General features: G+C 46.1%; 1 protein-coding gene across 2 annotated transcripts in view; it reads right to left on the reverse strand.

The window, feature by feature from the left end:
• The window catches only part of TRIM54 (tripartite motif containing 54), a 156,713-nt gene that overhangs the window by 45,582 nt on the left and 83,254 nt on the right, over positions 1–27,877 (reverse strand). For both annotated transcript variants that reach the window (XM_063441877.1, XM_063441876.1), the window contains one exon: positions 19,277–19,372. In XM_063441877.1, the coding sequence (XP_063297947.1) occupies positions 19,277–19,372 (96 nt within the window). The remainder of the gene's footprint in view (positions 1–19,276; positions 19,373–27,877) is intronic.

The raw sequence follows: 27,877 nt of genomic DNA on the forward strand, positions 1-27,877 counted from the left end.
GAGTGGCACTGTGCACTGGCAGAGGTTGGCAGAGTACACGCTGTAGGCCTGACACACACTTATGAAGGACACTGACTGCTATTATATTACAGTCAAAAACTTTTTTTTTTAAATGCAAGCTATTGTGACACCAGATATGAGTGGCACTGTGCACTGGCAGAGGTTGGCAGAGTACACACTGTAGGCCTGACACCTGCTTGAAGGACACTGACTGCTATTATATTACAGTCAAAAACTTTTTTTTTTAAATGCAAGCTATTGTGACACCAGATATGAGTGGCACTGTGCACTGGCAGAGGTTGGCAGAGTACACACTGTAGGCCTGACACCTGCTTGAAGGACACTGACTGCTATTAGATTACAGTCAAAAACGTTTTTTGTTTTTAAATGCACGCTATTGTGACACCAGATATGAGTGGCACTGTGCACTGGCAGAGGTTGGCAGAGTAGACGCTGTAGGCCTGACACACCCGCTTGAAGACAACTAACTGCTATTCAATCTATAACAGTGAAAAAATATTTTTTTTTAAATGCACGCTATTGTGACACCAGATATGAGTGGCACTGTGCACTGGCAGAGGTTGGCAGAGTACACGCTGTAGGCCTGACACACAGACGCTTGCAGACAACTAACTGCTATTCAATCTATTACAGTGAAGAAAAAAAATTGTTTTTAAATGCAACCTATTGTGACACCAGATATGAGTGGTGGCACTGGGCAAGTGGGCACATTATCCACCGTGAGCCTGACACAGAAGCTGGCAGGCAGGCAACTGCAATTAGATTACACAGGGGAAAAAAGCAGACTGATGTTCTAGCCCTAAAAAGGGCTTTTAAGGGTGCTGTCCTTACAGCAGAGATCAGATGAGTCCTTCAGGACTGTAGTGGACACTGAATACACTAGCCTAGCTATCCATTTCCCTATCAAATCAGCAGCAGCTACACTTTCCCTCCTCTCACTAAGAATGCAGCTTCAGAATGAATCTAAAATGGATCTTGTACAGGAGGTGGTAGGGTCTGGAAGGGAGGGTCTGCTGCTGATTGGCTGGAATGTGTCTGCTGACTGTGAGGCACAGGGTCAAAGTTTACTCAATGATGACAAATAGGGGGCGGATCGAACCGCGCATATGTTCGCCCCCGTGGCGAACGCAAACACGCTATGTTCGCCGGGAACTATTCACCAGCGAACTGTTCGGTACATCATTAATCATAGCGCTGCGTGCAGAATACACTGAGTGCAGTGAGATTATAGCACTGTGTGCCGAATACACTGAGTGCAGTGAGATCATAGCGCTGCGTGCCGAATACACTGAGTGCAGTGAGATCATAGCACTGCGTGCCGAATACACTGAGTGCAGTGAGACCATAGCACTGCGTGCTGAATACACTGATTGCAGTGAGATCATAGCACTGCGTGCCGAATACACTGAGTGCAGTGAGATCATAGCACTGCGTGCCGAATACACTGATGGCAGTGAGATCATAGCACTGCGTGCTGAATACACTGAGTGCAGTGAGATCATAGCGCTGCGTGCCGAATACACTGAGTGCAGTGAGATCATAGCGCTGCGTGCCGAATACACTGAGTGTAGTGAGATCATAGCGCTGCGTGCCAAATACACTGAGTGCAGTGAGATTATAGTGCTGCGTGCCGAATACACTGAGTGCAGGGAGATCACAGCGCTGCATGCAGAATACACTGAGTGCAGTGAGATTATAGCGCTGCGTGCCGAATACACTGAGTGCAGTGAGATTATAGCGCTGCGTGCCGAATACACTGAGTGCAGCGAGATCATAGCGCTGCGGCCGAATACACTGATTGCAGTGAGATTATAGCGCTGTGTGCCGAATACACTGAGGGCAGTGAGATCATAGCACTGCATGCTCTAAACACTTAGTGCAGTGAGATTATAGCGCTGCGTGCCGAATACACTGAGGGCAGTGAGATCATAGCACTGCATGCTCTAAACACTTAGTGCAGTGAGATTATAGCGCTGCGTGCCGAATACACTGAGTGCAGTGAGATCATAGTGCTGCGGCCGAATACACTGAGTGCAGTGAGATTATAGCGCTGTGTGCCGAATACACTGAGGGCAGTGAGATCATAGCACTGCATGCTCTAAACACTTAGTGCAGTGAGATCATAGCACTGCGTGCCGAATACACTGATGGCAGTGAGATCATAGCACTGCGTGCTGAATACACTGAGTGCAGTGAGATCATAGCGCTGCGTGCCGAATACACTGAGTGCAGTGAGATCATAGCGCTGCGTGCCGAATACACTGAGTGTAGTGAGATCATAGCGCTGCGTGCCAAATACACTGAGTGCAGTGAGATTATAGCGCTGCGTGCCGAATACACTGAGTGCAGTGAGATCATAGCGCTGCGTGCCGAATACACTGAGTGCAGGGAGATCACAGCGCTGCATGCGGAATACACTGAATGCAGTGAGATTATAGCGCTGCGTGCCGAATACACTGAGTGCAGTGAGATTATAGCGCTGCGTGCCGAATACACTGAGTGCAGTGAGATCATAGCGCTGCGGCCGAATACACTGAGTGCAGTGAGATTATAGCGCTGTGTGCCGAATACACTGAGGGCAGTGAGATCATAGCACTGCATGCTCTAAACACTTAGTGCAGTGAGATCATAGCGCTGCATACCGAATACACTGAGTGCAGTGTGATCATAGCGCTGCGTGCCGAATACATTGAGTGCAGTGAGATTATAGCGCTGCGTGCCGAATACACTGAGTGCAGTGAGATCATAGCGCTGCGGCCAAATACACTGAGTGTAGTGAGATTATAGCGCTGTGTGCCGAATACACTGTGAGATCATAGCACTGCATGCTCTAAACACTTAGTGCAGTGAGATCATAGCGCTGCATACCGAATACACTGAGTGCAGTGAGATCATAGCGCTGCATACCGAATACACTGAGTGCAGTGTTATACTGAGCACTGTAGGATTATAGCATGTATGCAGGATATACCGAGCACTGTAGGATTATAGCACTGCATGAAAGATATACTGAGCACTGTAGGATTATAGTGTGGTGGAATCTCGGTAAAAATAAATTTAGTAGGCCGAGATTACCACGTGGCATGTGTACGTGCATATACTGGTGAATCGGTCGGTTGGTTGCACGTGGCAAAGATACGATCAGTAGTGTACGGAGCATGTGCGAGAATACCGGATGTAGTATTCCCCTCCTCCATTGTGCTGGGCAAGTCATGCGGTCAAACAGGAAGTTAGTTCTTGTTCAATTGATTGGGTAAGAGTATGTGTGGGTGGAGCTTATTATGGGAGGAGTTACATGCCTATATAAGGAGCCTACACTATTGTCCGGGGCTCAGATCTTGTTGTATTTTGGTGACATTAGTCCCTCTGAGTCCCGTTCGGTGAACCGAATAAAGAATCTCTTCCTTCCTGAAGAAACCTGTGTCCATCTCTCTGTGCTTGGCTTCCGTCAGTTTCTCCGGTATCATTTGGTGCATTGGCCGGGAAGCTCATCGTTCAACGGTAGCTGAGAAGCAGAGGCGTGAGACGGTCCACGTTCTCTACGGCTGCACCCCTGAACTTCTGCGTGGACCTCCCTTCGTCTCGGCGCCACTGGTCTGTTGTCCAGGAGATCATCGGCCTCTACGTAGTAAGTGCTGGGGTGTCCCCGTCGATGAGTGTGAACTCAGGTTCAGGAACGAGGAGGTAAGACGACCGCTGTTTTAGACGGTATTGGATACCGATTGTGCGGTAGGCCCATAAGGGGTTATTTGGAATCTGCCCCCTCGAGTGGAGGGAAGGAGCGAAGGCGCACCGCTCAATTAAACGCTCTGTAGTCAGCCCGTTTAATTTTGGTTTGGAGTCAGGCGGGGTTCTGGTGTAAATAGCCCTAGCCGGACACCGGTGTCTTGTCTAGACTAGCGTTCTAGGGTGTATATTTTGTTCGCTAGGTCGGAGGGACCGGCAGACTAAGCGGCGCCTGTGTAAATTCGGTTCGCTAGATCTCAACCTATCTTGGCTAAGTAGGAAGGCGTGTAAATTTGGAACCCACTAGACTATTGATAGAGTAGATAGACTAAGAGGGTACTGTTGTAAATTCCGCCCTCCAGTTCGCTATATGTGGTGCTTGGGCAGTGTGGCTAACCAAAACGTATGTAGATAGTTTTAGGTAGTCCATCAAGGTACTGGCCAATAGATTAGTTGGGAATTGTAAATGTGCTAAAGATTGTTGTAGTAGCGTGTATATCTTGCTAGATAGCGTGAGCTCTGCCATCTAGCGAGAGTGTGAATAGTGTGTAACTGTATTATAGCGCACGGTACCATAACCATGTATAATTACTGACACTGTAAATAAGTACTAATAATTGTCGTCTATGTTGCATGTTTTAACACCATAATCACTACTAATTGTACTGTGACTTTAACTTGTATTCTAACCTATGCTAACCGTACTGTAACTACTGTTTATAAAGACGATGTTACTGGGGTATGTTATAGACGGGTAATTTAGATATAAGGAATTATAGCGTAGGTGACCGTATAGTTTCGCCAAAGGGCACAGTATTAGTTACTTAGTGACTGGTGTAACAGCTGTGTGTGTACGGGAATTCCCTGAGTGTTTTGTTGTGTGCGTTTCACTTAGTAACTGTACCACGTGGTGCTGTTGCCGAGGGAACGGGTGTGACCGTTGGTAGAGTGTTTGTATAGTTTCTGTTGGAAACGACGCTCCATTGTTAAGTATGGGCACGTCAGATTCGACGATTTTGGATCCCTTAGGATGTATGATAAAAAAAACTTTAAAAAGGGATATACAGTATGTGATTTGGGGGTAAAGATGTCTCCAGCACGCCTGATTACATTGTGTAGTAGGGAATGGCCTACTTTGGCTGCATGGCCACCACGTGGCAGTTTGGATCCTAATCTGGTACAGCGTGTATACGTGGCTGTATCAGGTAGGCCTGAACTTTACGGCCAGTTTCCATATATTGATTGTTGGAGGCAGGCCGTAAATGACTCGCCAAAATGGATCCGAGTATGCCACGAGGAGTAATGTCGCCTCATGGTGGCCAGGACTCGCTTGTCCACTAAGGCCGTAATCAAGCCCATTTTGGACATGCCTCCTGAGTCTGAGATCCCCATGCCGCCCCCTTACTCCTCCTCCACCGGAAGAGGAAGAGGAGGTGCTGTTGGAAACGCTCCTCCCCTTGCCCCGTTGTCCCCACCTACTCCCTCCTCTAGCTCAGAGTCCAGCCCCCTTGTTTCAAACCCTCCCCTTCCGGTACCTACCTCCGTTAACTCCACATACCCAGATTTGGCGCCATATCTAGTTTCCGGTCAGGCTCTTCCTAGCCCGGCCCGGAATATTCTACTCACCAACCTTCCCCTTAGTAAAGCTTCCCCATCCCCTTGTCTTACTACCCCTCGACCGGAACCCCTAACGGACGCATCTCTACGAAGCCCCATACTAACCCGACAACTGACCGGTACCCTCCAACCCCGACATGATCAAATGCCTTTTCGATTGACTCCTGGCCCGACACATATTAACGATGACGGCCAGATACAATATGCTGATCCAGTCTACGTCTATGTCCCTTTCACAACCACCGATCTCTTTAATTGGAAGACCCATAACTCCTCTTACACTGAAAAGCCTCAAGCCATGACGGATTTGTTTACCTCAATAGTTCAGACACACAATCCCACTTGGGCTGATTGCCAGCAATTATTAATGACATTGTTTAATAACGAGGAAAGGACTAGGATAAATCAAGCGGCAATTAAAGCGCTGGAAGAAGAGGCCCGTACACAAAATCAGGCCAACCCAGCAGCATGGGCCGCAGCCCATTATCCAAACACCGATCCAAATTGGAATGTCAATGGCGCAGACATGGTCCATTTAAAAGCTTACAGGGATGCTATTATTGCGGGCATGAAAGCTGGAGGAAAGAAGGCGATTAACATGTCTAAGACGGCTGAGGTATTACAGAAATGTGATGAATCACCCAGTGTCTTTTATGACCGATTATTGGAGGCATACCGTTTGTATACCACCTTTAATCCGGAGGCTCCTGAGAATTCCCGGATGGTTAACTCTGCCTTTGTCAGCCAAGCCTACGGAGATATAAAGCGCAAGCTACAGAAGTTAGAAGGGTTTGTAGGGATGTCCATTACCCAACTAATGGAGGTAGCGAATAAAGTATATATGAACAGGGAAACAGAGACAAAGAAAGAGGAAGAGCGCAAGATGCGTAGAAAGGCAGATATGCTAGCGGTAGCGATCGCAGGAGTAGATAGAAGGGAAAAGGAAGTGTATAGGGGAATGGATAAAGGCAATAGTAAATGGAATAGGGAACCCCTGAGTAGGAATCAATGCGCGTACTGTAGGGAAGAAGGGCATTGGAGAAGTGAGTGTCCACAAAGGGAACAGTATGAGAGAGAGAGACCTAGGGCAGGATATGGTAATTATAGAGGCAGAGCGAGAGGTAGAGGAGGTCCTGGAGGGAATAATGGTAGCAATAGAGGAAATGTTAGAGAAGATAGGTACTATCCAGCAGCGCAGAGATCCCGCGATAGAGAAGATAGGGACTTTGTAGGTTTGGCTGACACGGTCATGGAGGACTATTGATACCGACCGGGCTCCATCCCCCTTGGCCGTGCGGAGCCTATGGTCGATGTAGCAATAGGGGGAAAAAGGAGTGTGTTCATGATCGATACTGGTGCTGAACATTCGGTGGTGACTGACCTAGTTTCTCCTCCATCTTGAAGAACTATCACCGTAATAGGAGCAACTGGAAGGAGTGCTGCTAAACCGGTTCTTAAAAATCGACTCTGTACATTGGGAGTCCACGTAGTGAAACATCAATTCCTTTATATGCCTGAATGTCCAGTCCAACTGCTAGGACGTGATTTGTTGTCAAAATTACAAGCACAGATAACGTTTCTACCTAATGGAACAACATCTTTAAAGTTCAATGGACCTTCAGGTATAATGACACTATCTGTACCAAAGGAAGAAGAGTGGCGACTTTATACAGTGTTGACTAGCCAAAACCCTAAGAGTGATGAATCCTTGTTCAATATACCAGGAGTGTGGGCAGAGAACAACCCACCAGGACTTGCTCGCAATATTCCACCAATTCGAATCGAACTGAAACTGGGGGTTTATCCAGTGAGCTTAAGACAATACCACATCCCACAAAAGGCCAAGAAGAACATACAATCATATTTGGATAAGTTCATACGGTATGGTATCCTAAAATTCTGTACTTCCCCCTGGAACACCCCATTGCTGCCTGTTCAAAAGCCCGGTACAGATGAGTATCGCCCTGTGCAGGACTTGAGAGCAGTCAATGATGCGGTCGTAAGTATACACCCAGTTGTGCCCAACCCATATAACCTGCTTGCTTTAATTCCGGGCGGGGCTACCTATTTCACTGTCTTAGATCTCAAAGATGCCTTCTTTTGCCTTCGAATTGCTGCGGAAAGCCAGTGTATCTTCGCATTCCAATGGGAAAATGCTGTAACGGGCTCGAAACGCCAGATGACTTGGACAAGACTGCCCCAAGGGTTTAAAAATTCACCTACCCTATTTGGATCAGCTTTAAGTCAAGACTTACTGGATTTCAAGTCCATCCCAGGAGAGTGTGTACTACTGCAATATGTAGATGATTTGTTGATAGCGGCAGTTACAAGAGAAATATGTCAGCAAGCAACACATGATCTACTACACATTCTCTGGAAGGCAGGATTCAAGGTGTCCAGGAAGAAAGCTCAGTTGTGTCAGCCAACTGTCAAGTATCTGGGATTCCATATCTCTGAAGGTCAAAGAATAATAGGGCCAGAGAGAAAAGAAGCTGTATGCCAAATACCAATACCCAAGAATAGAAGACAAGTGCGGGAATTCTTGGGGGCAGCAGGCTTCTGTAGGATATGGATTCCCAGTTATGCGATATTGGCGAAACCTCTTTACGCAGCTATAAAAGGTACAGAACACGATCCCTTCCTATGGACCCCTGAACAACAAAAGGCATTTGAAGATGTAAAGAAGGCTTTGATGAGTGCCCCAGCATTAGGTCTACCTGATCATACACGCCCATTCTACTTATATGTACATGAGCAAAGAAGAATGGCTGTGGGAGTATTGACACAGTACTTGGGATCATGGCAACGACCTGTTGCATATATGTCAAAACAACTGGATGCAGTGGCCAGTGGTCTTCCACCTTGTCTAAGAGCCGTAGCTGCCGCTGCCCTGCTGGTAGCCGAAGCTGATAAACTCACTCTGGGTCAAGAACTCTATGTGCGAGTCCCGCACACAGTACAAACGTTGCTAGACTATAAAGGCAATCATTGGTTTAGTAACAGCCGCATGACTAAGTATCAAGCTATGTTGTGTGAAAACCCAAGAGTGCATTTAGAGACTGTTAACACCTTAAATCCAGTTCCATTTTTGCCACAACCTACTGAGAGTCAACATGATTGCCTGGAGGTGATGGATGAAGTGTTCTCAAGTAGACCAGACCTTCGTGACTTTCCCATCCAGAACCCTGATGTCCAGTACTATACGGACGACAGTCGTTATGTGAAAGAAGGGATTTGCTATGCAGGATATGCAGTAACAACCATAGACAAGGTGATAGAAGCTCGGCCATTGTCAAAAGGAACATCGGCACAGAAGACAGAACTAATTGCACTCACACGAGCGTTACAATTGGCTGAAGGTTTAAGAGTGAACATCTACACGGACTCCAAGTATGCGTTTTTAACCACTCATGCCCACGGAGCTCTGTATAAAGAAAGAGGATTATTGAACTCAGAGGGTAAAGAAATCAAGTACGCAGCTGAAATATTGCAACTACTGGAAGCCGTATGGGAACCGAAAGAAGTTGGTATCATACATTGTCGGGCGCATCTGAAAGGTGATGGTGATGTAACCAAAGGAAATCGGATGGCAGATAATGCAGCTAAGCGTGCCGCTGAATCAGGAAGACAGGAATATGTGGAACATATAGCTGCTCTTATACCGACTCCACTGTCTCAATGGACTCCAGTTTATACAGCTCAAGAAGAAGAGTGGTTAAAGACTGAAACTGGGAAATACCTGGAGAACAAATGGTATCAGTTAGAAGATGGAAGAATAGTTATTCCAGCATCACTAGCTGTAGAAATTGTCCAGAACTATCACAACGGGACACATTCTGGAAGAGATAGTATGGAAGAATCTCTCAGGATACATTTCTATATACCAAGATTGTCCAACTTGACTCAAGCCATTGTACGAAGATGTGTAATATGTGCTAAGAATAATGCAAGGCAAGGACCAGTGAAACCACCAGGAGTCCAGTATATGGGGGGACTCCCTATGTCCGATCTTCAAATAGACTATACTGTAATGCCTAAATCCGGTGGACATCGCTACCTACTAGTAGTTGTGTGTACCTATTCAGGTTGGGTAGAAGCATGTCCTACTCGTACAGAGAAAGCAGGAGAAGTTGTACGATTCCTGTTGCGAGAAATAATACCCCGATATGGACTACCATGCTCTATAGGATCGGATAATGATCCAGCCTTTGTTCACCAGTGCCTACAACAACTGACTCATATGCTTGGTATTAAGTGGAAGCTTCATACGGCATATAGACCTCAGAGCTCTGGTAAAGTAGAAAGGATGAACAGAACTATTAAGAACCAATTGGCAAAGATGTGTCAAGAGACTCAGCTTAAGTGGAATGTTCTTTTGCCCATAGCTCTGTTGCGTATTCGTAGTACACCTACCCGAAGGATGGGTCTCTCACCTTTTGAAATCATGTATGGGCGTCCACCACCCGTACTTGGTAACTTAAGGGGGGATTTGAGTCAGTTGGGAGAAGGAATTACCCGGCAGCAGGTTGTAGAGTTGGGTAAAACTATGGAGGAGGTACAGAAATGGGTGCAAGATAGATTACCTGTGAATATTTATCCCCCTGTTCATAGCTATCATCCAGGAGAACCAAGTGTGGATTAAAGAGTGGAACAGTATACCGTTAAGGCCTAAGTGGAGGGGTCCTTATGTTGTTCTTTTGTCTACCCCTACAGCAATAAAGGTGGCTGAAGTGACTCTGTGGATTCATCACTCCAGGGTTAAACCAGCAGCAGTAGATTCTTGGCAAGCTACACCAGATCCAGAGAATCCCTGCAAGATCCGGTTAAAGCGCACGACTCAGTCGGAGTGACGAGGAGATATCGGGATTACAAGTGTGTTTAAAGAGATCAGCAAGTGAGTGTTTTGACGGCCATAATAAAGCCTGACCACTTACCCACGTGTCATAGCCAGGGTGTCTTGAAGGGACCTCTGTGAAGGGAAGAGAGGACCTGCAGAACTCCATTCCTTGCAGCCCTTACATCCTGGAAGCTGAGGTGCCATCGCACGGACGAAGACTGAGGATGAAGACGTCGAAAGAAGTGCTCTTGATAATGTGTATTTTTATGTTTTTTTTTATTCAGGAAGGTAGAGGTACCGACACACCTAGCTGTGAGGTTTGCATTAAGACTACTATAACAGGTAATCATATTTCCCAGACCCTTATTTGGCATTCACAATATGAGTGTAAAGGATATGTATCCAGGTGTAGATAATTAGGTATAGAGTATAGTGTATGCCATTTAGGAGTAGGAGACCCTAAGTGCTTCAATCCAGAGTATCAACCCCGTACAATTTGGATGACCCTCCGGAATGGAGACCCACAGGGGACCCTAATAAACAAAACCGTATTAGAAACCGTACATTCTTCGGGTGTTCTGCTATTTGATGCATGTAAGGCGATATCAAGTGGTAGAAAACCGTGGAATGTATGCGGGGATCTTAAGTGGGAGAGAACGTATGGGTCTAACGATAAGTATATTTGTCCCAGTAGTAAAAACAAGTATGTAAGTCCAAAATGCCCAGATAAGGATTATAATTATTGCCCATATTGGTCTTGTGTGGGGTGGGCAACTTGGGGACAGACAGTAGATAGGGATATGATTGTTACTAAGTTGCCTACCAAACCATATTGTAAGTCTATGGAGTGTAACCCAGTCCATATACTTATCAATAATCCTGAACAATTCATAGATAGGTTCGGAAACTTATTTGGGTTCCAGATATATGGGACGGGTTTGGATCCTGGGACAATATTATTTATAGGGATAGAGACCGATACCGTAGCATCCCAAACTCATCAGGTTTTCCATTCTTTTTATGAAGAGATGAGTGTAGACAATAAGATCCCCCATAATGCTAAGAACCTGTTTATAGATTTAGCTGAAAGTATTGCTGGTAGTCTTAATGTGACCAACTGCTATGTGTGTGGAGGTACTAACATGGGAGACCAATGGCCCTGGGAAGCAAAGGAGGTAATGTATTCTGGTTCTGAGACAATTGAACAAATAATATCTTCTCAAGCCGATTATCAAATGAGTGTTAGAGGTAAATCTGAGTGGCGATTAAAGACCTCCATCATAGGTTATGTTTGCATAGCAAGGAAAGGAATAATGTTTAATACATCTGTAGGAGAATTAATTTGTCTAGGGCAAAAAGCTTATGATGATAATACAAAGAATATGGTGGTCGGCTTCAAATGTCTCAGAACCACCTAACCCGTTTGCAAGTTATGCCAATTTAAAGGACGTGTGGTTTGATCTATCTATCACATCTAGTTGGAAAGCCCCGGCAAATTTGTACTGGATTTTGGTAAGAAGGCCTATTCGGAGTTACCACAGGACTGGGAAGGGGCATGTGTGTTAGGTATGCTCAAACCATCCTTCTTCTTGTTGCCTATTGAAACAGGAGAGACTTTGGGAGTTAAAGTATATGATGTGAATCATAGGAAGAAAAGGGGACCCCTAGAGATAGGTACCTGGGAAGATAATGAATGGCCTCCCCAGCGTATTATAGATTATTATGGGCCAGCTACATGGGCAGAGGATGGTACTTTTGGTTATAGAACCCCAATATATATGCTCAACCATATTATAAGGTTACAGGCAGTGGTTGAGATAATTACCAATGAGACATCGCAAGCGCTCAATCTCCTAGCGAAGCATAATACTAGGATGAGGACAGCCGTTTACTAAAATAGATTAGCTTTGGATTACCTATTGGCAGAAGAGGGAGGTGTATGTGGGAAGTTTAACCTAAGCAATTGCTGTCTTCAAATAGATGATGAAGGGCAAGCAATAGCTGAGCTTACTAGCCATATGGTTAAACTAGCGCATGTGCCTACTCAGGTATGGAAAGGGTATAATCCAAGTAGTTGGTTTGGTAATTGGTATGAGCAGTTTGGAGGACTTAAGGCATTGGTAGGTGGAGTCATGCTAATCTTAATGCTGTGTCTTCTCCTACCATGTCTTGTTCCTTTGGTAGTTAGGTCTGTGCAGGGCATTATAGAAAATATGGCAGAAAGAAAGGCCGCTGCACAGATAATGGCCATATATAAATATGAGGCTTTAAATCAGGGAGAACCAGTGCAGGAAGAAGAATGTTGAGGGATTCATGTCATTAGTCGCAAAGTCTGGTCTGGTTCATGGCAACCTGAGGTATATGCAAACTAAGGTTAAGTGATGCCTCCGTAAATGTGAAAATATCAGAGGCATCAAAGGGGGGAATGTGGTGGAATCTCGGTAAAAATAAATTTAGTAGGCCGAGATTACCACGTGGCATGTGTACGTGCATATACTGGTGTATCGGTCGGTTGGTTGCACGTGGCAAAGATACGATCAGTAGTGTACGGAGCATGTGCGAGAATACCGGATGTAGTATTCCCCTCCTCCATTGTGCTGGGCAAGCCATGCGGTCAAACAGTTAGTTAGTTCTTGTTCGATTGATTGGGTAAGAGTATGTGTGGGTGGAGCTTATTATGGGAGGAGTTACATGCCTATATAAGGAGCCTACACTATTGTCCGGGGCTCAGATCTTGTTGTATTTTGGTGACATTAGTCCCTCTGAGTCCCGTTCGGTGAACCGAATAAAGAATCTCTTCCTTCCTGAAGAAACCTGTGTCCATCTCTCTGTGCTTGGCTTCCGTCAGTTTCTCCGGCATCATTAGCACTGCATGCAGGATTTACTGAGCACTGTAGGTGTAACGGCTACCCAGGTAGAGAGAGGGTATCTGCCGTTGGAGACGTCCTTTTCCTTGCAAGCTGCTGGGGAGAAGTAAAGCTGGTGTAATCCCATCCACGATATCCAGAGCGAGAATCAGGTTCAGCTGTAACAGGAGCAGAATAACATTCCCAAATAATCCCCTTCCAAGAACGAGACGAGGCTACGTTTTGAAGGGTCAAGATGAACTGAGGACTGGAACACCCAGCCTGCTTTTTATTAGGATAAGGTACACACAGGACACTCCCAGGGGGAGGATGAAAATAACCAATCATACATATGGTAACACCCCCACGTCTCCTCCCCTCAGATAAACATATAACATAATTATAATGTTCACATTTTTACTCAAGTTCTGGATGTACCCCAAAACCAAGGGGTACACCTTTAAATCCGGCACCGCTGGATAGCTCTCATTCCGGAGGGTAACATGTCCAAAAATCAGCTCATTCGGATGAATGGTTCTGGAGATATAGAGTTCCAAAGATTTGACGGTCTCTGTTCGCAGGGTAAAAAGATACGAAAATCTTGCCATCCATTCGAATCTCGGGATTCGCTGAAATCCCCCTAGACGATTAAGGAGAACTACCGAACGGTGGGACGTTCGGTAGTTTCCGTACGAATTTATGGAGGTCTGGAGGACTCAGCGGTGTTCGCCTGTTTGCGTATCCGTTTTTAGTTCCATGCGGTTACAGGCAAACACCGCTGTTCGTGCGCAAGATGGCCGCGAACACGTGTAAAGTCCCGAAATGGCGGCCACCTATATTTTATACACGGAATTCGTACGGAATCATACGAACGCTTTTTACTACCGAATCCCCCTATGCTGTACACCGTGAATTCACTTAAACCATGTGAACAGAGGAAAATGGAACGAATAGAGGATTAAACTGTAATTCCCTTGCTTGCTTCACAGCCACCAGAGACTTGTAAGGATCTGTTACACTGCTCCCCTTTTGTGGAACACTCCGGCAGACCCGGATTGATCCTTTTCGGGTCAACTTGGGGCTGTCCGGTCTGCTGCTACGGTAGAAGTTCCGTTTGCCTGGATAGTCCATCAGCGTTTCCATTGAACCGGCCAGGGCGATACTGAATGCAGAAATTATATGGCTGTAGTGCTAAGCTCCATCTTAGTAAGCGTCCATTGTCTCCAGCTACTCGGTTCAGCCATACCAGGGGGTTATGATCGGTGATCAGAGTAAATTCCTGCCCATATAGGTAGGGTGTAAGTTTCTTTAGGGCCCAAACTAGGGCTAAACATTCTTTTTCCACTGCCGCGTAACTCACTTCTCTGGGCAACAGTTTTCTGCTAAGGTACGCGACAGGGTGTTCTCCCCCATCCTCTCCGATCTGGCTTAGAACTGCCCCCAGTCCATACATGGATGCATCTGTATGGACGACAAATCTTTTGTTAGGGACGGGGGCAGATAGAACAGGTGCATTGATCAGAGCATTTTTCAAGACCTGAAAGGCTGTTTCACAGGCCGGAGACCACAGGACTACCCTAGGCAAATTCTTTTTAGTTAAGTCTGTCAGGGGTTTAGCGATAGCACTATAGTCCGGGACAAATTTCCTGTAGTATCCTGCTGTCCCTAAGAATGCCAATACCTGCGTCTTGGTGTGGGGTGTGGGCCAGTTAGCTACCGCCTCAACCTTAGCGGGTTCCGGGCGTTGTTTCCCACATCCTACCCTGTGTCCCAGGTATTGGACTTCGGCCATGCCGAAGTTACACTTTTCTGGTTTCAGAGTCAGGCCTGCGGCCCGAATCTGATCCAGTACAGCCTCTACGTGTCGCAAGTGTTCCCCCCATGTTTCACTATAGATCGCTATGTCATCCAGGTACGCGCAGGCGAAGTCCTGGAAGCCATCAAGAAGTCTATCTACCAAGCGCTGAAAGGTAGCTGGGGCGTTCTTCATCCCAAATGGCATGACCTTAAATTGGTACAAGCCAAACGGGGTGACGAACGCTGACTTGAGGATAGCCTCCTTGGCCAGGGGGATCTGCCAGTATCCCTTGCATAAATCAATGGTGGTCAGATACCTCCCCCTGGCAATGCGATCTAATAGTTCGTCCACTCGGGGCATCGGGTACGCATCTGTCACGGTACGGTCATTGAGTCGTCTATAGTCTACACAAAATCTAGTAGCTCCGTCCTTTTTGGGCACTAGGATTACTGGCGAAGCCCAGGGGCTGTCAGACGGCTCTATGACTCCTAATCTCAACATCTCTTGTACTTCCTTTTTCATTTCTTCCCTGACTCCCTCAGGGATTCTGTACGGGGTCTGCCTAAGGGGCACTTGTCCTGGGGTCTCTACATAGTGGGTCGCTAGCGTGGTGTATCCCGGTTCCTGAGCGAACGTTAATTTCTTTTCCATTATCAGCTGTCTAAGTTGGCCCTTTTCGGCTGCGGTTAGCCGCTCCCCTAGTTGGATGGTGTCCAGTAAGCTAGGGGATTTTCTGGGTGCTAACAGGTCTGGGATAGGTAGACTGTCGGGGTCCTAGGTAGCAGAAATGCATATAGCGGCAATATCCTCTGGCCGCTCTTGGTATTCTTTTAGTAAATTTACATGAAAGGTTTTCTGGATTCTCTCATCTTTATTGCTGGCAATCACATAAGTAGTGTCGCAGACCTGCGCTACTACTTTGTAAGGGCCCTGCCAGGACGTCTGGAGTTTATTTCCCTTTACCGGTCTAAGTACCAGCACTTTCTGACCCACCTGGAATGTTCTCTGTCGGGCGCCCCGATCATACCAACGTTTCTGTCGACCCTGGGCCGCATGGAGATGGTCCCGTGCCGTTGGAGACGTCCTTTTCCTTGCAAGCTGCTGGGGAGAAGTAAAGCTGGTGTAATCCCATCCACGATATCCAGAGCGAGAATCAGGTTCAGCTGTAACAGGAGCAGAATAACATTCCCAAATAATCCCCTTCCAAGAACGAGACGAGGCTACGTTTTGAAGGGTCAAGATGAACTGGGGACTGGAACACCCAGCCTGCTTTTTATTAGGATAAGGTTCACACAGGACACTCCCAGGGGGAGGATGAAAATAACCAATCATACATATGGTAACACCCCCACGTCTCCTCCCCTCAGATAAACATATAACATAATTATAATGTCCACATTTTTACTCAAGTTCTGGATGCAGGGCCGGCCTTAGGGGTGTGCGAGCTGTGCGGCCGCACAGGGCGCCATGGTGCAGGGGGCGCCCTGCGGATCCATAGCTCACACGGCATGTCTGTTAGCCGCAATGCTAACAGACATGCTGGGCGGTCGGGCGGCTGGCAAGGGAGCTCTTCCTCTGAGCTGTTTGCTCAGCTCCCTCGCCGGCCGCAGAGTGAGGCTGGGAGGCGGAGCCGGAATATGACGTCATATTCCGGCTCCCAGCCTCACTCTGCGGCGCGCGAGGGAGCTGAGCAAACAGCTCAGAGGAAGAGCTCCCTCGCCAGCCGCCCGCCCAGCCCAGCAGCCACTGGACCACCAGGGAGGAAGAGACCCCCCCAGCATTCCCAAAGGTAAGCAGGCTGGGGGGGGGGTGTCTAAATAAATTTTAAAAAATGTGTTAATGTGGGTGAGTGTGTGTGTCTGTTAGTGTGTGTCTGTGTCTGTTAGTGTGTGTGTATGTGTGTCTGTTAGTGTGTGTCTGTGTCTGTTAGTGTGTCTGACTGTGTGTGTGTGGCTGTTTGCCTATGTGTGTGTGTGTGTGAGACTGTCTGCGCGTGTGTGTGACTGTCTGCGTGTGTGTGTGTGTCTGTCTGCGCGTGTGTGTGTGTGTGACTGTCTGCGCGTGTGTGTGTGTGTGTGACTGTCTGCATGTGTGTGTGTGTGACTGTCTGCGTGTGTGTGTGACTGTCTGCCAGTGTGTGTGTGTGTCTGTCTGTCTGTGTGTGTGTGTGTCTGTCTGTCTGTGTGTGACTGTTTGTCTGTGTGTGTTTGTCTGTGTGTGTTTGTCTGTGTGTGTGTGACTGTGTGTGTGTGTGTGTGTGTGTGTGGCTGTTTGCCTCTGTGTGTTTGGCTGTCTGCCTGTGTGTTTGTGTGTGGCTGTGTGTGGCTGTCTGCCGGTGTGTGTGTGTGGCTGTCTGCCGGTGTGTGTGTGTGTGTTTGTGTGTGACTGCCTATGTGTGACTGTCTGGGCAGACTAGATGGGCCGAATGGTTCTTATCTGCCGTCACATTCTATGTCTGTGTGTGTGTTTGTGTGTGGCTGTCTGTGTATGACTGCCTGAGTGTGTTTGTGTGTGTGTGTGTGTGTATGGCTGTCTGCCTGCCTGTGTGTGTGTGTGTGACAGGGTGTGTGGGAAGGGGTAAGGAGTGGGGGGAGGGGGGCGCTGTGAAGATTTTTTGCACAGGGCGCCCAAATGCCTAAGGCCGGCCCTGTCTGGATGTACCCCAAAACCAAGGGGTACACCTTTATAGCTCTCATTCCGGAGGGTAACATGTCCAAAAATCAGCTCATTCGGATGAATGGTTCGGGAGATATAGAGTTCCAAAGATTTGACCGACCGCACAGACCAACTAGCCGAAAATAGTTCCATAAGTTTTGGCCTTGCGGTCGGTCTCTGTTCGCACGGTAAAAAGATACGAAAATCTTGCCATCCATTCGAATCTCGGGATTCGCTGAAATCCCCCTAGACGATTAAGGAGAACTACCGAACGGTGGGACGTTCGGTAGTTTCCGTACGAATTTATGGAGGTCTGGAGGACTCAGCGGTGTTCGCCTGTTTGCGTATCCGTTTTTAGTTCCATGCGGTTACAGGCAAACACCGCTGTTCGTGCGCAAGATGGCCGCGAACACGTGTAAAGTCCCGAAATGGCGGCCACCTATATTTTATACACGGAATTCGTACGGAATCATACAAACGGTTTTTACTTCCGAATCCCCCTATGCTGTACACCGTGAATTCACTTAAACCATGTCAACAGAGGAAAATGGAACGAATAGAGGATTAAACTGTAATTCCCTTGCTTGCTTCACAGCCACCAGAGACTTGTAAGGATCTGTTACAGTAGGGTTAGAGCACTGCGTGCAGGATATACCGAGCACTGTAGGAATATAGCACTGCATGCAGGATATACCGAGCACTGTAGGATTATAGCACTGCACGCAGGATATACTGACCACTGTAGGATTATAGCACTGCATGCAGGATATACTGAGCACTGTAGGATTATAGCACTGCACGCAGGATATACTGACCACTGTAGGATTATAGCACTGCATGCAGGATATACTGAGCACTGTAGGATTATAGCACTGCATGCAGGATATACTGAGCACTGTAGGAATATAGCACTGCATGCAGGATACACTGAGCACTGTAGGATTATAGCACTGCATGCAGGATACACTGAGCACTGTAGGATTATAGCACTGCATGCAGGATATACTGAGCACTGTAGTATTATAGCACTGCATGCAGGATATACTGAGCACTGAAGGATTATAGCACTGCACGCAGGATATACTGAGCACTGAAGGATTATAGCACTGCATGCAGGATATACTGAGCACTGTAGGATTATAGCACTGCATGCAGGATATACTGAGCACTGTAGGATTATAGCACTGCATGCAGGATATACTGAGCACTGTAGGATTATAGCACTGCATGCAGGATATGCTGAGCACTGTAGGATTATAGCACTGCACGCAGGATATACTGAGCACTGTAGGATTATAGCACTGCATGCAGGATATACTGAGCACTGTAGGATTATAGCACTGCATGCAGGATATACTGAGCACTGTAGGATTATAGCACTGCACGCAGGATATACTGAGCACTGAAGGATTATAGCACTGCATGCAGGATATACTGAGCACTGTAGGATTATAGCACTGCATGCAGGATATACTGAGCACTGTAGGATTATAGCACTGCATGCAGGATATACTGAGCACTGAAGGATTATAGCACTGCATGCAGGATATACTGAGCACTGTAGGATTATAGCACTGCATGCAGGATATACTGAGCACTGTAGGATTATAGCACTGCATGCAGGATATACTGAGCACTGAAGGATTATAGCACTGCATGCAGGATATACTGAGCACTGTAGGATTATAGCACTGCATGCAGGATATACTGAGTGTACACATGTGTACACACTGAGCACTGCAGGATTATTGCTCTCCACGTTCCAGCTCACCTCACCTCTACACTTTTGCAGATTTCTTCCATCTGAGTAATAATTGCCTGAATACGATCATTACCGGCAACCAGCATTGCTATCCCATCGCTGAGTTCACTCTGTAGAAAGTGAGTAATAATCCAGTGATATTACTAAATGCAGTCACCATGGAACCCCCCCCCCCCTCCATCCCGATCACAATCCCGCTGCCCTCTCTGGATAATCAAAAAAATATCATATATATGTATATAATTTATAATAATTGTAGATGCTTTGCCTTTATGAGACGTTTATGCAAATACAAAAACAGGGAGCTGGGATTCCATGTATCACCCAATAGAAAGCCTATAGTGATAACCCCGGGGATTCCATGTATCACCCTATAGAAAGCCTATAGTGATAACCCCTGGGATTCCATGTATCACCCTATAGAAAGCCTATAGTGATAACCCCCGGGATTCCATGTATCACCCTATATAAAGCCTATAGTGATAATCCCTGGGATTCCATGTGTCACCCAATAGAAAGCCTATAGTGATAATCCCGGGGATTCCATGTATCACCCTATAGATAGCCTATAGTGATAACCCCTGGGATTCCATGTATCACCCTATAGAAAGCCTATAGTAATAACCCCGGGGATTCCATGTATCACCCTATAGATAGCCTATAGTAATAACCCCGGGGATTCCATGTATCACCCTATAGATAGCCTATAGTGATAACCACGGGGATTCCATGTATCACCCAATAGAAAGCCTATAGAGACAATCCCGGGGATTCCATGTATCACCCTATAGATAGCCTATAGTGATAACCCCTGGGATTCCATGTGTCACCCTATAGATAGCCTATAGAGACAATCCCTGGGATTCCATGTATCACCCTATAGATAGCCTATAGTAATAACCCCGGGGATTCCATGTATCACCCTATAGAAAGCCTATAGAGACAATCCCGGGGATTCCAGGTATCACCCTATAGATAGCCTATAGTAATAACTTCGGGGATTCCATGTATCACCCTATAGAAAGCCTATAGAGACAATCCTGGGGGTTCCATGTATCACCCTATAGAAAGCCTATAGTGATAACCCCTGGGATTCCATGTGTCACCCTATAGATAGCCTATAGAGACAATCCCTGGGATTCCATGTATCACCCTATAGATAGCCTATAGTAATAACCCCGGGGATTCCAAGCCTATAGAGACAATCCCGGGGATTGCATGTGTCACCCTATAGAAAGCCTATAGTGATAACCCCTGGGATTCCATGTGTCACCCTATAGATAGCCTATAGTGATAACCCCGGGGATTCCATGTATCACCCTATAGAAAGCCTATAGAGACAATCCCAGGGATTCCATGTATTACCCTATAGAGTCAATCCCTGGGATTCCATGTGTCACCCTATAGAAAGCCTATAGTGATAACCCCGGGGATTCCATGTATCACCCAATAGAAAGCCTATAGTGATAACCCCGGGGATTCCATGTATCACCCTATAGAAAGCCTATAGTGATAATCCCTGGTATTCCATGTGTCACCCAATAGAAAGCCTATAGTGATAATCCCTGGGATTCCATATATCACCCTATAGAAAGCCTATAGTGATAACCCTGGGATTCCATGTATCACCCTATAGGTGATACGGGGATTCCATGTATCACCCTATAGAAAGCCTATAGAGACAATCCCGGGGATTCCATGTATCACCCTATAGAAAGCCTATAGTAATAACCCCGGGGATTCCATGTATCACCCTATAGATAGCCTATAGTAATAACCCCAGGGATTCCATGTATCACCCTATAGATAGCCTATAGTGATAACCACGGGGATTCCATGTATCACCCAATAGAAAGCCTATAGTGATAACCACGGGGATTCCATGTATCACCCAATAGAAAGCCTATAGTGATAACCCCGGGGATTCCATGTATCACCCTATAGAAAGCCTTTAGAGACAATCCCGGGGATTCCATTTATCCCCCAATAGAAAGCCTATAGTGATAACCCCTGGGATTCCATGTGTCACCCTATAGATAGCCTATAGTGATAACCCCTGGGATTCCATGTGTCACCCTATAGATAGCCTATAGTGATAACCCCTGGGATTCCATGTATCACCCTATAGATAGCCTATAGAGACAATCCCGGGGATTCCATGTATCACCCTATAGATAGCCTATAGTAATAACCCCGGGGATTCCATGTATCACCCTATAGAAAGCCTATAGAGACAATCCCGGGGATTCCAGGTATCACCCTATAGATAGCCTATAGTAATAACTTCGGGGATTCCATGTATCACCCTATAGAAAGCCTATAGAGACAATCCTGGGGGTTCCATGTATCACCCTATAGAAAGCCTATAGTGATAACCCCTGGGATTCCATGTGTCACCCTATAGATAGCCTATAGAGACAATCCCTGGGATTCCATGTATCACCCTATAGATAGCCTATAGTAATAACCCCGGGGATTCCAAGCCTATAGAGACAATCCCGGGGATTGCATGTGTCACCCTATAGAAAGCCTATAGTGATAACCCCTGGGATTCCATGTGTCACCCTATAGATAGCCTATAGTGATAACCCCGGGGATTCCATGTATCACCCTATAGAAAGCCTATAGAGACAATCCCAGGGATTCCATGTATTACCCTATAGAGTCAATCCCTGGGATTCCATGTGTCACCCTATAGAAAGCCTATAGTGATAACCCCGGGGATTCCATGTATCACCCAATAGAAAGCCTATAGTGATAACCCCGGGGATTCCATGTATCACCCTATAGAAAGCCTATAGTGATAATCCCTGGTATTCCATGTGTCACCCAATAGAAAGCCTATAGTGATAATCCCTGGGATTCCATATATCACCCTATAGAAAGCCTATAGTGATAACCCTGGGATTCCATGTATCACCCTATAGGTGATACGGGGATTCCATGTATCACCCTATAGAAAGCCTATAGAGACAATCCCGGGGATTCCATGTATCACCCTATAGAAAGCCTATAGTAATAACCCCGGGGATTCCATGTATCACCCTATAGATAGCCTATAGTAATAACCCCAGGGATTCCATGTATCACCCTATAGATAGCCTATAGTGATAACCACGGGGATTCCATGTATCACCCAATAGAAAGCCTATAGTGATAACCACGGGGATTCCATGTATCACCCTATAGAAAGCCTATAGTGATAACCCCTGGGATTCCATGTATCACCCTATAGAAAGCCTATAGTGATAACCCCCGGGATTCCATGTATCACCCTATATAAAGCCTATAGTGATAATCCCTGGGATTCCATGTGTCACCCAATAGAAAGCCTATAGTGATAATCCCGGGGATTCCATGTATCACCCTATAGATAGCCTATAGTGATAACCCCTGGGATTCCATGTATCACCCTATAGAAAGCCTATAGTAATAACCCCGGGGATTCCATGTATCACCCTATAGATAGCCTATAGTAATAACCCCGGGGATTCCATGTATCACCCTATAGATAGCCTATAGTGATAACCACGGGGATTCCATGTATCACCCAATAGAAAGCCTATAGAGACAATCCCGGGGATTCCATGTATCACCCTATAGATAGCCTATAGTGATAACCCCTGGGATTCCATGTGTCACCCTATAGATAGCCTATAGAGACAATCCCTGGGATTCCATGTATCACCCTATAGATAGCCTATAGTAATAACCCCGGGGATTCCATGTATCACCCTATAGAAAGCCTATAGAGACAATCCCGGGGATTCCAGGTATCACCCTATAGATAGCCTATAGTAATAACTTCGGGGATTCCATGTATCACCCTATAGAAAGCCTATAGAGACAATCCTGGGGGTTCCATGTATCACCCTATAGAAAGCCTATAGTGATAACCCCTGGGATTCCATGTGTCACCCTATAGATAGCCTATAGAGACAATCCCTGGGATTCCATGTATCACCCTATAGATAGCCTATAGTAATAACCCCGGGGATTCCAAGCCTATAGAGACAATCCCGGGGATTGCATGTGTCACCCTATAGAAAGCCTATAGTGATAACCCCTGGGATTCCATGTGTCACCCTATAGATAGCCTATAGTGATAACCCCGGGGATTCCATGTATCACCCTATAGAAAGCCTATAGAGACAATCCCAGGGATTCCATGTATTACCCTATAGAGTCAATCCCTGGGATTCCATGTGTCACCCTATAGAAAGCCTATAGTGATAACCCCGGGGATTCCATGTATCACCCAATAGAAAGCCTATAGTGATAACCCCGGGGATTCCATGTATCACCCTATAGAAAGCCTATAGTGATAATCCCTGGTATTCCATGTGTCACCCAATAGAAAGCCGATAGTGATAATCCCTGGGATTCCATATATCACCCTATAGAAAGTCTATAGTGATAACCCTGGGATTCCATGTATCACCCTATAGGTGATACGGGGATTCCATGTATCACCCTATAGAAAGCCTATAGTAATAACCCCGGGGATTCCATGTATCACCCTATAGATAGCCTATAGTAATAACCCCAGGGATTCCATGTATCACCCAATAGAAAGCCTATAGTGATAACCACGGGGATTCCATGTATCACCCAATAGAAAGCCTATAGTGATAACCCCGGGGATTCCATGTATCACCCTATAGAAAGCCTTTAGAGACAATCCCGGGGATTCCATTTATCCCCCAATAGAAAGCCTATAGTGATAACCCCTGGGATTCCATGTGTCACCCTATAGATAGCCTATAGTGATAACCCCTGGGATTCCATGTGTCACCCTATAGATAGCCTATAGAGACAATCCCTGGGATTCCATGTATCACCCTATAGATAGCCTATAGTAATAACCCCGGGGATTCCATGTATCACCCTATAGAAAGCCTATAGAGACAATCCCGGGGATTCCAGGTATCACCCTATAGATAGCCTATAGTAATAACTTCGGGGATTCCATGTATCACCCTATAGAAAGCCTATAGAGACAATCCTGGGGGTTCCATGTATCACCCTATAGAAAGCCTATAGTGATAACCCCTGGGATTCCATGTGTCACCCTATAGATAGCCTATAGAGACAATCCCTGGGATTCCATGTATCACCCTATAGATAGCCTATAGTAATAACCCCGGGGATTCCAAGCCTATAGAGACAATCCCGGGGATTGCATGTGTCACCCTATAGAAAGCCTATAGTGATAACCCCTGGGATTCCATGTGTCACCCTATAGATAGCCTATAGTGATAACCCCGGGGATTCCATGTATCACCCTATAGAAAGCCTATAGAGACAATCCCAGGGATTCCATGTATTACCCTATAGAGTCAATCCCTGGGATTCCATGTGTCACCCTATAGAAAGCCTATAGTGATAACCCCGGGGATTCCATGTATCACCCAATAGAAAGCCTATAGTGATAACCCCGGGGATTCCATGTATCACCCTATAGAAAGCCTATAGTGATAATCCCTGGTATTCCATGTGTCACCCAATAGAAAGCCTATAGTGATAATCCCTGGGATTCCATATATCACCCTATAGAAAGCCTATAGTGATAACCCTGGGATTCCATGTATCACCCTATAGGTGATACGGGGATTCCATGTATCACCCTATAGAAAGCCTATAGAGACAATCCCGGGGATTCCATGTATCACCCTATAGAAAGCCTATAGTAATAACCCCGGGGATTCCATGTATCACCCTATAGATAGCCTATAGTAATAACCCCAGGGATTCCATGTATCACCCTATAGATAGCCTATAGTGATAACCACGGGGATTCCATGTATCACCCAATAGAAAGCCTATAGTGATAACCACGGGGATTCCATGTATCACCCAATAGAAAGCCTATAGTGATAACCCCGGGGATTCCATGTATCACCCTATAGAAAGCCTTTAGAGACAATCCCGGGGATTCCATTTATCCCCCAATAGAAAGCCTATAGTGATAACCCCTGGGATTCCATGTGTCACCCTATAGATAGCCTATAGTGATAACCCCTGGGATTCCATGTGTCACCCTATAGATAGCCTATAGAGACAATCCCTGGGATTCCATGTATCACCCTATAGATAGCCTATAGTAATAACCCCGGGGATTCCATGTATCACCCTATAGAAAGCCTATAGAGACAATCCCGGGGATTCCAGGTATCACCCTATAGATAGCCTATAGTAATAACTTCGGGGATTCCATGTATCACCCTATAGAAAGCCTATAGAGACAATCCTGGGGGTTCCATGTATCACCCTATAGAAAGCCTATAGTGATAACCCCTGGGATTCCATGTGTCACCCTATAGATAGCCTATAGAGACAATCCCTGGGATTCCATGTATCACCCTATAGATAGCCTATAGTAATAACCCCGGGGATTCCAAGCCTATAGAGACAATCCCGGGGATTGCATGTGTCACCCTATAGAAAGCCTATAGTGATAACCCCTGGGATTCCATGTGTCACCCTATAGATAGCCTATAGTGATAACCCCGGGGATTCCATGTATCACCCTATAGAAAGCCTATAGAGACAATCCCAGGGATTCCATGTATTACCCTATAGAGTCAATCCCTGGGATTCCATGTGTCACCCTATAGAAAGCCTATAGTGATAACCCCGGGGATTCCATGTATCACCCTATAGAAAGCCTATAGTGATAACCCCGGTGATTCCATGTATCACCCTATAGAAAGCCTATAGTGATAATCCCTGGTATTCCATGTGTCACCCAATAGAAAGCCTATAGTGATAATCCCTGGGATTCCATGTATCACCCTATAGATAGCCTATAGTAATAACCCCGGGGATTCCATGTATCACCCTATAGAAAGCCTATAGAGACAATCCCGGGGATTCCAGGTATCACCCTATAGATAGCCTATAGTAATAACTTCGGGGATTCCATGTATCACCCTATAGAAAGCCTATAGAGACAATCCTGGGGGTTCCATGTATCACCCTATAGAAAGCCTATAGTGATAACCCCTGGGATTCCATGTGTCACCCTATAGATAGCCTATAGAGACAATCCCTGGGATTCCATGTATCACCCTATAGATAGCCTATAGTAATAACCCCGGGGATTCCAAGCCTATAGAGACAATCCCGGGGATTGCATGTGTCACCCTATAGAAAGCCTATAGTGATAACCCCTGGGATTCCATGTGTCACCCTATAGATAGCCTATAGTGATAACCCCGGGGATTCCATGTATCACCCTATAGAAAGCCTATAGAGACAATCCCAGGGATTCCATGTATTACCCTATAGAGTCAATCCCTGGGATTCCATGTGTCACCCTATAGAAAGCCTATAGTGATAACCCCGGGGATTCCATGTATCACCCAATAGAAAGCCTATAGTGATAACCCCGGGGATTCCATGTATCACCATATAGAAAGCCTATAGTGATAATCCCTGGTATTCCATGTGTCACCCAATAGAAAGCCTATAGTGATAATCCCTGGGATTCCATGTATCACCCTATAGAAAGCCTATAGTGATAACCCTGGGATTCCATGTATCACCCTATAGGTGATACGGGGATTCCATGTATCACCCTATAGAAAGCCTATAGAGACAATCCCGGGGATTCCATGTATCACCCTATAGAAAGCCTATAGTAATAACCCCGGGGATTCCATGTATCACCCTATAGATAGCCTATAGTAATAACCCCGGGGATTCCATGTATCACCCTATAGATAGCCTATAGTGATAACCACGGGGATTCCATGTATCACCCAATAGAAAGCCTATAGTGATAACCCCGGGGATTCCATGTATCACCCTATAGAAAGCCTTTAGAGACAATCCCGGGGATTCCATTTATCACCCAATAGAAAGCCTATAGTGATAACCCCTGGGATTCCATGTGTCACCCTATAGATAGCCTATAGTGATAACCCCTGGGATTCCATGTGTCACCCTATAGATAGCCTATAGAGACAATCCCTGGGATTCCATGTATCACCCTATAGATAGCCTATAGTAATAACCCCGGGGATTCCATGTATCACCCTATAGAAAGCCTATAGAGACAATCCCGGGGATTCCAGGTATCACCCTATAGATAGCCTATAGTAATAACTTCGGGGATTCCATGTATCACCCTATAGAAAGCCTATAGAGACAATCCTGGGGGTTCCATGTATCACCCTATAGAAAGCCTATAGTGATAACCCCTGGGATTCCATGTGTCACCCTATAGATAGCCTATAGAGACAATCCCTGGGATTCCATGTATCACCCTATAGATAGCCTATAGTAATAACCCCGGGGATTCCAAGCCTATAGAGACAATCCCGGGGATTGCATGTGTCACCCTATAGAAAGCCTATAGTGATAACCCCTGGGATTCCATGTGTCACCCTATAGATAGCCTATAGTGATAACCCCGGGGATTCCATGTATCACCCTATAGAAAGCCTATAGAGACAATCCCAGGGATTCCATGTATTACCCTATAGAGTCAATCCCTGGGATTCCATGTGTCACCCTATAGAAAGCCTATAGTGATAACCCCGGGGATTCCATGTATCACCCTATAGAAAGCCTATAGTGATAACCCCGGTGATTCCATGTATCACCCTATA

Source organism: Pelobates fuscus, chromosome 2 (assembly GCF_036172605.1).
Source record: "Pelobates fuscus isolate aPelFus1 chromosome 2, aPelFus1.pri, whole genome shotgun sequence".
In the NCBI taxonomy this organism is placed as follows: domain Eukaryota; kingdom Metazoa; phylum Chordata; class Amphibia; order Anura; family Pelobatidae; genus Pelobates; species Pelobates fuscus.